At 38.6% G+C, this 10481-nt stretch overlaps 1 protein-coding gene across 1 annotated transcript in view; it reads right to left on the bottom strand.

Moving 5' to 3' along the window:
- Nucleotides 1–4082, bottom strand: part of SLC22A16 (solute carrier family 22 (organic cation/carnitine transporter), member 16) — a 14154-nt gene extending 10072 nt beyond the window's left edge. The window contains exons 1-2 of the mRNA XM_009079231.1: nt 3601–4082; nt 774–891 (exon numbers count right to left, since the gene is read on the bottom strand). Coding sequence (XP_009077479.1) covers nt 774–891; nt 3601–4037 — 555 coding nt within the window. The 5' untranslated portion in view covers nt 4038–4082. The remainder of the gene's footprint in view (nt 1–773; nt 892–3600) is intronic.
- Nucleotides 4083–10481: the final 6399 nt, after the last annotated feature.

Here is a 10481-nt window from a genome sequence, read left to right as displayed (position 1 = left end):
ATAAAATAAATCATGTGACTATTTTCAAATATCTGTCCCACATCAAATAAGCTACATGACTGTTTTTTTGTGATAGCATTCTGATTTCTTTGTGCATTCTGTAGTGAAAAACTACAAATAATATACTTTTTCCTGTAAAATAGTAACTTAAAATCGATTACTATATATAAATAGTGAATGTACATAAGGTATTGGATATATATACCACACATATATAAAGTGTGTAGATACACATAAAGACACATAATGAAATACCTCTAAGTACAGTATAAAACATCTAGGTGTTAAATATGTCTCCCTATGTATTTAGTGTGCCAGATATAGCTTAAAAGACCAGAGATGCATGGAAGAGAAAATGTGCATCTCTCCTCCATCACTCCAAATGGTAGAGATAAAAATAACACTTATGATAGATTCGCTAGTTTAAGGAAAAAAATACACTCCATTTCTAACATGAAGGAGAAATGCAACATCAGCTGCAATGCAGAATCCAGAGTTTGCTGCTCACACTTGGTATTTAATTACCAGTCCAGCAGAGGTTGGGATGGAGAAGCACCAAACACTGCTTCATACAGACGCTTTCTATTAATTCAAAGAGGAAAAGTGCTGTGGTCCAAGAACATTCAGACTCTCCCTGCTCTGCTGAAATAAGTGCAACAGACGGGGCTTTAGAATAATGAAGTAGGGGAGGAAATAATAACAAAAGGGAGGTTTTCCTGAGAAGGGGTAGGAAATTATGTGTAAAAAGAGCCATGGTGAACATCCTTTCTTACCATAGCAAGGAGAAAGCGCACAATCACGAAACTGTAGTAGTCAAATGTGAAGGCCACTGCGATGCCAAATACAAACTGACCAGTACTTGTGAACCATATAACACGTTGTCTTCCCAGTCTGCAAATCATAGCAGGGATAAAATGGTGAATAACCATAAACATGCTATTAAAATACACCTGTGACTCCAGAGAGCCTAGCTGGAAGTTTGATAACTCACCATGGAAGCTCTGGTTTAGTTACCTGTGTTAATTTTTCAGTAACTCCAACTTCCAAGAAAAAGGAAGCTCTTATGGATGGAACTTCCATTTCACAACTCTTGGCTGGAAGCAATGTGCAGTGGGCATTGCATGCATTCACCTCCAGTTTCAAGTTTACCTTCCACATAATTGATCTGCAAATTTATTTATGAGGACAGCAATCCCTTTTCCAGATGTTTTATATTCAGTAGCATCTTGTTAATAACTTCTAACAAAAGTTACCTGTGGTAACACATGCCATCCCTTGCCAAAGTAACAACCAATTTGGGTAGTAATGAAAGGCTTCTGTAACACATATTTGTCCAGTTCTTTAAAATGGAATTCTCTAATAAATAACAATTATATAGTTCCCCTGAATTTTCTGACTGCATCACAGCACACATACATGCATACATCAACACAGAAATCTGGGAAGATAGTACACTAACAGCAAAAAGCATGTCAAATACTAGCTTCCCATCAACTTGTAGCAGTTTGCAGTGTACAAGAAGGGCAGTTAGTAAAAAAGAACTTCTGTTTGCTTTACTACATCCTGTATCTCAGGGGAAAAATATACCAAATAGAGCCAGTTGTCCCTAAACAACTGGGCAGGTGCTACCCATAAGAAGCTCATTGGAGGAGAAAACCTAGAAATCAGCAGTAGATACACAAGATTCTATTGAGGATTCATTACATTCTATCTACAAATGATCTGTAACATGAAATGCATGGAATCATTTTTCTTCCCTGATAATACTTTCTTCAAGTCTTATTATCTCCTCCATTGTGAACAGCGTTTCACAGATGTGTTTAGTCAGAGTTTGAGGACTGTCAGGGGTGTGTGGGTTCCTCTGTAATTATGTTTTTCTGTGAGTATTTGGTACTCCATTGAAACTCCTGTTTTTCTCCCTCCAACCTGGACCTGGAGTCATGCACATTTGGTCTTTCATCCATGCCAGAAAAGATCCCAATTAGTCTTAGCTATCAGAGCTCTTCTGTTGGGAATTCTGTTAACTGGTAATGGGAGGCACAAACAAACTTATTTCCCATCAGCCAAGATGTGACAGAAAATAATAACGCTCAGCTGTAAAAACCTGCAGTTGTAAATCTGCAACTCAGAATGTGTGTATTATCTTAACTGGCTGTCCATGGCTTGAATTGATGGAAATGAGAACAATAGGATCCTAACCTTATAAATCATGGCTGAGTATTAATTAATAAAGTTATGAATGATTTAAAGGGACACAAAATAAATGTTGGCATGATATTCTGGTTTTGTATTAAATACAGTTTCACAAAGCCTTGGATGGGGAGGCAGATTGATTCCATGTGTTCCAAAAGCTGAATTAAAAAAAAAGATCTCAATTACTTTTGCATTCCCATGTTGTGTCACACTGCAGTGCTGTGCTAATGAAGGAAGATCAGAAAACAACATGCCTGGTCTCCTTTTTCTGCTTAGCCTGTTAGATGTGGGATAAAGCATCACCCTCCACCCAACAGAATTGTCAGTCAACAAGCTCTTTTATAGAAAGAGGTAACTCACTCTAAACCAGCCATCAAAGCAAAGCACTGGCACATAAACTGCCTGAGACAAACCCAAGTGCGACGTAGCTTGGATATTTGACTCTCATATGGACAGAGGGGCTGGATGTTCTCGGAAGTAGGAATGTGTTCGTGTTGAGAGAGAAAACCAACAGAAGCAGGAGGATACAGGCATACATCCTGAATATCTGCTGCTGGATCTCAGTGTGTGGTCTGAGATGACATCCAGGGAGGAAGTGTTGGATGGGAATGGGCTGAGGAACAGCCTTGGCACTGTGAGCAGAAGGGACTTCTCGGTCCCTTTTGAGTCCCACCATGGACTGACTCTCCTCGTGCCCAAACAGAACTCTGTCCATGCTGGTAAATACGTGAAACTACAGCACAACTCACTCACACCCATTTTTCCTCCTATCTGGACTAATCTTCAAGAGACTAAAGTTTCAGCTAATTATTCAGGAAAATACTGCAATTGGACAGCAAGGAAAAATAGTGTGCAGACTTTGATTTTAAGAATGTGCGGCCTGAGCAAACCCTGGAAGCCTCTGAGCCCCACTGAGCTGTATTCATGACAGAGGTTAGGAAATGTGATTAAAAAAATACATGATATTTAACATTCTACTAGCCTTTCAGCTGTTTATCATACTACAAAATAAAGATCTACATTTCCACGAGGAATTTATCCTCATAAAAAATAAGGTGAAAATCTACTCCCAGGTTTTACCACTGCTATTATGACTAACTATTGCTATTGCTGATAAAAATTTAAAAGATAAAAAAAAAAATCTAAAGGCAAATGCTAGCTTCACAGGGCAGCTTCAGGGATCCAGACCTGGAACAATGAATGACATAAAGTAGGGAAAAAAATTCTAAAAGGAAATTATTTGAGAATACATTTTAAAATCAGCACTTGAGTTAAAGAGCTCTGTGAATAAAGCAATACCCTGAATTGTGAATACATAATTATGAATACACAATGACTGAAAACAACAAAACAGGCAGATACATGTGGAGTTACTGCAGTCTGAGCCTTCAGTTAATGGCACTTTACCTGTCAGCAATGTCACCAAAAATCACTGCTCCAATCAAGACTCCAAGCATGAATGTAGGCTGGATTAGTTTTGCAAGCCATTCTCGGTCACAGACCAGATCCCACTGTGTGACAACAGTGCTCTTCCACTTCGTATCATCATAGAGAAATCCATCAGAGCAAGAAAACACAGACTTGTTGCCTTCATATTCATATGCCAAATCCAAACTCACTTCTCGCTTGGACCTGCTGCATTGATTAAGTTCCCAAATTTCTCCTTTTTCCAGCTGAACTACAATGTAATTTTCTGTTGATGTCCATAGTGTCCAGATGTCCTCTATATTTGATGCAGAGGAGTTGTGGAAAAGAATACTACTCACATTTCCAGGGAACCCACATACAAAGTTAGGAGTAACGGCCATGAACACAGATGCTAAGTAATGGATACCACATGACATAGCTTGAAAGACAGATGCAAAATAAACACAGGCTTGAAATCTGCAAAGGGAAAGAAAAAAGTTTACTGAAGAAAATCTATACATGAAAAATAAAGTCAACATTGTTGTTTTCCCGAGATCAGTAAATGGAGACATCATTAAAATGTCTATAGTGTTTTGCTGTGTAGTACTGCTCCAGTATTAGCTAATCCCTGCAAGAGACCAAGAATGAGAAAAAGATCCCCAGTAATCTATTGTCAAGACATAAATGCTGCTCTTAGTCATGTGTTTAGTCATAGAGAAGACCATTTAAAATTAAACCATTCTGAATTTAAGCACTTAGTTTGAAGCAACCTTCCACCCTCCCATTCTCTGCAGCACATCCCCTCAAAATAAGGCCTTAGATTACTTGGATGGTTAGAAAAAAACAAAATGTTGCAACTTCAGGTTCTTAGGGATAGAGATATGTGCATCAAAGCAAACAAATCAAACACATTACACCCCTCATTTCATCTAATAGTATCTATATAACTGTTTTCCATCTATCTTCCATCTCTCTTTACTGCCTCCAAGAGACAGAGTACAAGTAGGCACACGTAGAAGAAGATAGAATCTGAACAATGTGAAATGTTTTGTACCAAAACATAGCTCTGAACTGAGTTGGGCTTTGGTTTAAACAGGGTGTACAGTTATCCATTAAAGATTGTATCATAAAGCAAACACAGTAAAAGAATGTTTTATGTATAGCCTGAATTTTGGCATTTTAAAAGCTTTTAAAACATGCTTGAGATGCAACTAAATCTCAGTACAAAAATTTCAGATGTCTCCTGAATTTCAAGACTTGCAACAAACTCTGTTATCACTGTGTGCGAATTCTGGACAGTTTCAGATAATTTAAGCATACGGAGTTTTTTTCCTTGATGAAATGTTACAGTTATGCATATGATTAGTATAATATCTTCAGAAAAAAACAACATATAACTCCCCTTTTTATTTCCTGGAGGCTAATTAATTCCAGTCATTTGAAGAAGCATTGAATGAAGTTCTATACATACATCTTTACTGCACTGTGTGGTGGGTCTTGATAGTATGAAACAAAAACCAGATTTTTAAAGAGTGATCAGAGGCTATCTCTGCTGAAGTTACAGGAAATAATGTCTAAAAACCAATTACCTTGAAGTGTCTTGTGGGAAAAGTGGGAGCTATTCCTATCCCTGTAATAAATGGAGCCTCTAGAAACTCCTCTCCAAAATGTATCTCATCTAGCCTTGTATTCCTGCAATAAAGATTTCAAAAGTGCACAGAATAGGACTTCTAAATCATCCATCATCACAATTTCTAACTAATTTCTAAAATACCTGCAAGCAAGTATTTAAATGGAACTACTGGACACATTGTCTTAATGTCCAATTAACCTTGCCAATTAAACAGTTGTCTTGCACAACACACTTCCATTCAGCATCCTCATTCTCCTCTGTCTTTTATCTTGTGATTCTTATTTCTCTCCTTGGTAAATGTAAACCCCCTTGCCTGCCCTGGTCTTCTGATGGCATTTGAAGTTGCTGTTGTTCACATGCAGTGCTTTTTACCTCCTTTTCCCTCCGCAGTGGCTCTATTGACTTTTCCATAGCAGTCTGATGAGTTGGTTGAATTGCTAAACCCACTGTGGCAGCTCAAAAACTGCCTCCATTTCCCCCTTGAGGATGCTGCAAGGCAATCCTCACACAGATGCTGTGCTCTCTTTCCCAACAAAACTGAGAAATATGGACAAGAGAAACTGAACATGACCACAGCAACCCTTATCAATGCCCTCTCAAGAGAACAGCTTCTTGAGGACTAAGTAGTTAGTCATGAATCAAACCAAGACTGAAATGACTCTGAAAAGCTTTTGGGCTATCTTGGACCACAAAAAATCAAAGGTTATTTTGAAATGTAACCTTTGTCACCCTAATGATGCAGACAAATATGGTTAACAACATTTTTTTAGTTCCTCTTCTTTAGTTTCATTTTAACTGTTCCCATAAAACGACACAAACTCATTTTAAAAATAGCACAACCAAATTCAATGACTTGGGCTATTGTTGCAGTATGCAGAATGCCTAAAATCAGGACTGGAAGACCTCTAGAAAATTAGTAAATTAAAACTCTGGGAGCTGTGCAGCAACATCTTCTAGCTAGTAAAAAGGGGCATACCTGGAAGCAGGACCCCCAGTATCTGCAAGAGGTGTCACTATGCATCAGGAAACTGCAGTGTGACATAGCCCAGCTGATATCTCCCAGACAGAGGAAGAATGAAATAATCTCAGACTCCCATACATACTTCTTGAGTTTCCTAATTAGTTCTCATAATACAAGAAATATCAGGTTTAGCATTTCTCTTCTATCCAGTGAGTAGGAAAAATATATTTATGCCTTTTTCTGCCTGTTGGAGAGGCTTGAAGGAAGATAACAACTTGTAAGGATACAGACTGAGAAGGTGGCAGGAACAATGCATTACATGAATTTTTAAAAACTCAAATCCCAGGAGTATCACCAGGGCTGTGATTTGGAGCAGGCCTAGTTAATCTCTGCTCCAACTACTCCCTTGAGAGTTTCATCTTATCTCTTCCTGAACACTTCTTGTGATCATACTTCAATAACCACTCTGACAGACTGCTCCACTGTCACATCTTTCTGTTGGAAAGTTTCTCATTAAATTGAATCTTGATGGCCTCTTTTTAAATCTAAGACTATTACTAGCTTATAAAACACCCCTGTGCAACCTTGAATAAATCTTCCATGTCTTTTATCACTCCATTGTATAGAATTCTCACTTAGCCCCCTCCAGTTACTTTCTACAACCATACAAATTACAGCCCCTTACTCTTTCCTTTTCTTTGTGTCCTATAGAGGTTTCCACCTCTATAAAAAGCAATAAAGGATTCACTTGAAAGAAATATCTGTGTCATGCCATATTTCATCCATCTATCAAGGGTTTAACTTAGAACTAGGTATAACTGATCCTTGTAAAATGTTCTTCCATTTTCAATGTTATGAAAATCTTATTCAGTTCCAACAAAGAAATCCACTCTGTAGTACCATTATTTATCTTACCTAAGTTGCAGCACCAATACTAAGCAAACACAAAATGTCAAACAGAATGCTAGATATACATTAAGAGGCATAATTTATGCTGCATATTACTTCACTTAAGAATAGGAAAATGTGTTTTTACAGCAAAATGACCATGTTGTTGCAGAATTTTCCAGGATGGATTGCACTGCAGTTTTTGACCTCTAACTGCTCCATAAAAGAGCCAAGGAGTAGGCAGGGGGAGAAGGAATAGGGGAGAATAAGGCCTGAAGTTAGAAAAATATTTGGAAGCACCAGTGTCTGAAGGCATTCCACACCACACAAAAGGGCTGCTGCCCTGCCTGTGAAAACTATTTACTGCTCTCTCCAGTAAAATTCCACACTGGGCTGGCTAAGCCTCTGTCTGTATATACACATACACAAACCACACATCCTTGTTTCACTGTGGAGGCAAAGTTCCTTGTTGACTACAGCAGTGTTGTAACAGCATCCCCACTGATGCTAGACTGAAAAGCCCAACCTTACAAGCTGCTGAGAATCTCCTGTGGGTAGGAATGGGTTTTCTTCTCGAAAGCCCAGTGGTGTAAAGGTCAGGAAATTCCCTAACTTGCATAGTTACCAAAAAGAAATGAATCAGACCATTAGTGACAAATACAGAAAGCACGAAAAGTATGTAGGAAGGATGATACGTGGGATGAGAGAATTCTATAGGTGCACTGAACTTTTTTTTCCAGAACAACTGAAGACTGAAAAGCATCAAAGACACAGGTTCAACCTCATGGCAGACACATTTGCTGGAACAGATTAGGGCAACAGACACTGAGCAAGGAGGAACACAGAGCTGCTACCTTATTTATTGCTTGCCTGGTATCCCTCCTTTTGAACCTTTAGGTGCATGAGTTTTATCTCAGACCTCTTTGTGGCCATGTCAATGCCCTTCCCCAGTCTTTAAGCCCTGGGGCAGCTTCTTGGCCCATGCTCATGTGATGGCTGAGCAGCTTCTTGTCTTTGAGGAAGGACATGGTGCTGGGGGAGCAGAGGAGCTGTGGCTTGGGCAGCCTAGAGCAGCCCCTGCCAGCAGGAGGTCACAGCAGAATGTATACACTTCACTGACCCTGGGGCACAAGTTAAAGTCTATGCTAAAGTCTATAATTTACCTACCATAAAAGTATTAACTTTTTTCCCAAATTCTTAAGAACACCAAACTATTAAGGAGTCCTTTATAACTAAGCAAATCTCTCTGTTGCAGACAAATATGTATTAGAATCATAGAATCATAGAATTTCAAGGGTTGGAATGGATCTGATAGATCATCTAGTCCAAATCCCCTGCCCTGGGCAGGGACACCTCCCACCAGAGCAGGTTGCTCAAGGCTCATCCAGCCTGGCCTTGAACACTGCCAGGGTTGGGGCAGCCACTACCTTCCTTGGGCAACTTGTGCCAGTGTCTCACCACCCTCACAGGGAAAAACTTTTCCCTAATATCTAACCTAAATTTCGCCTCTTTCAATTTGTATCCATTGCCCCTTGTCCTGTCACTGCAGCTCCTAACAAAGAGTCTCTCTCTGGCTTCCCTGTAGCCCCTTCAGATACTGGAAGGTGCTATGAGGTCTCCACACAACTTCTCCAAGTATTAATAATACTTTTATTAATCTCACCAAACTCCATTTTTGAAGTTAAATTTCCCTGCTGCTCAAGCATCAAAATGATAAAAAAAATACCACTGCAGTGGCAATAAATATTCTTGAAAGAAAGCAAAGTCTGTGATTTATTTTCCTGGACTGATCTCAAAACAGGCAGCTTTTGGCAATGGTAGTTTATATGCCAGTTATCTGCACATACACACACCAGATTACAAAACATATATTGTTGCAAACAATCATTTTCAATAACCTATTTTACAAGCACCTTATTTTTTTTCTTTTTCAAAAACACACTTTGTGTAATTTTTAAAAGTTCTGTGAACATGATGACTGTCCTAAAAGGTATGATAATATCTCTCAGTGTTTTTCCATCTCTTCAGTGACTTGCCATGGGAGATAATTATTTGGCAAGTACATTTTGTCACTCTTGCCAGGAGTGTCAAATATGGAAGTCAAGAAGACTTTATAGGCTACTGCTCCAGTATAGAGATGCTTAAGAAATGCCAGAAGTCAAATGAGCATAAAACTGTCTTCACAAAAGCTTGAGCAAGACACAACATGAAAATGTTCCAGTATTTCTTAAAATATTTATATGAAATTTTTCCACAGTTTTTTTTTTTTCAGTTTACAGCTTATAGTAAAAATAGATTTTTACATTTTCTGTTTGCTCTGCACAAGTTTTAAGATCTCATCAATAAGAAAAGCAACTGGTAATATCACATCAGTACCTGAACGGAAGAAATATTCTTCCCTAAAGATAATGAACCACTGTTGCTGTGGCTGTATCCTCATGACACAACATCTCCGTGGCACTGTCACTCTGAAATATTTCCTCCCTTCTCTTCTCCCACTGTTTATTCACCTCCTGAGACACAGTGCAGTCTACTCTCAGCTGTGGTGGTAATTTTTTTTTGTGGACCATCTGTGAGTTTTATCTTGCACACTGTTCTAACTTGAATAAAAAAGTCTAAATAGATGATGAATAAAAAAACCAACAAACCACTGAACCAGATTAGTTGCTTGATCTTGTTTATGTTGCATCCATGCAAATAATCCATGCCAGTGAGTTTGAAAGCTGGTGCATCTGGCATGCAAATATACCAGAAGTGGACATTGCCATGTATATGTTAGAGAATAATCCCCAGCTTCAGAGGACTTCTACCACTGTCAGTTTTTGCAGCGTATAGGAGGGACAAAATTTGCTGTCAGACCCTAATTTCATGTTAAATAAAATATGATTCTGATAACACTTATTTCCTTGCCTGTCCATCAAGGAGAGAAGAGGAAGAATTACTAGATACTCATCAAAAGCTAATATAAACATTTTAAATCCATTTTAGTGTAGAATAGACTCACAAAACTGCTGTGATTAGCAAAAGATCTCTACTGTTCCACAGGTCTTACAAGAACTATTTTTACTGCTTGTTTTCTCAACCACCTTGTTAGTCAGAAAACACAGTACATTTCTGTTGTGCAGGGTACACTCAACAGGATGGCTTCAGTGGAAAGAAATTTCCAGATATTTACTATTTCTGAAAGAGTTTGTGTTCAGTAACGACTTTAACCTCTGTATTCCATCCTGGTTTTGAGTTGGGTTTTTTTTTTTTAATGTGAGAAAAGCCATTCAGCACTTTTTCCACTCTAAACCAAAAAGCTGTGATGCACTTCCACTTTTATTTTTTGAGAGGAAAGGAGCCGAATGTGACTCAAGGATATTTTTGCTATGGTGCAAGGATGCAGATTTGGAAGCA

This window comes from Acanthisitta chloris, unplaced genomic scaffold, assembly GCF_000695815.1.
Source record: "Acanthisitta chloris isolate BGI_N310 unplaced genomic scaffold, ASM69581v1 scaffold41900, whole genome shotgun sequence".
Lineage (NCBI taxonomy): Eukaryota > Metazoa > Chordata > Aves > Passeriformes > Acanthisittidae > Acanthisitta > Acanthisitta chloris.
This window is presented reverse-complemented; position numbering and strand designations above follow the sequence as displayed.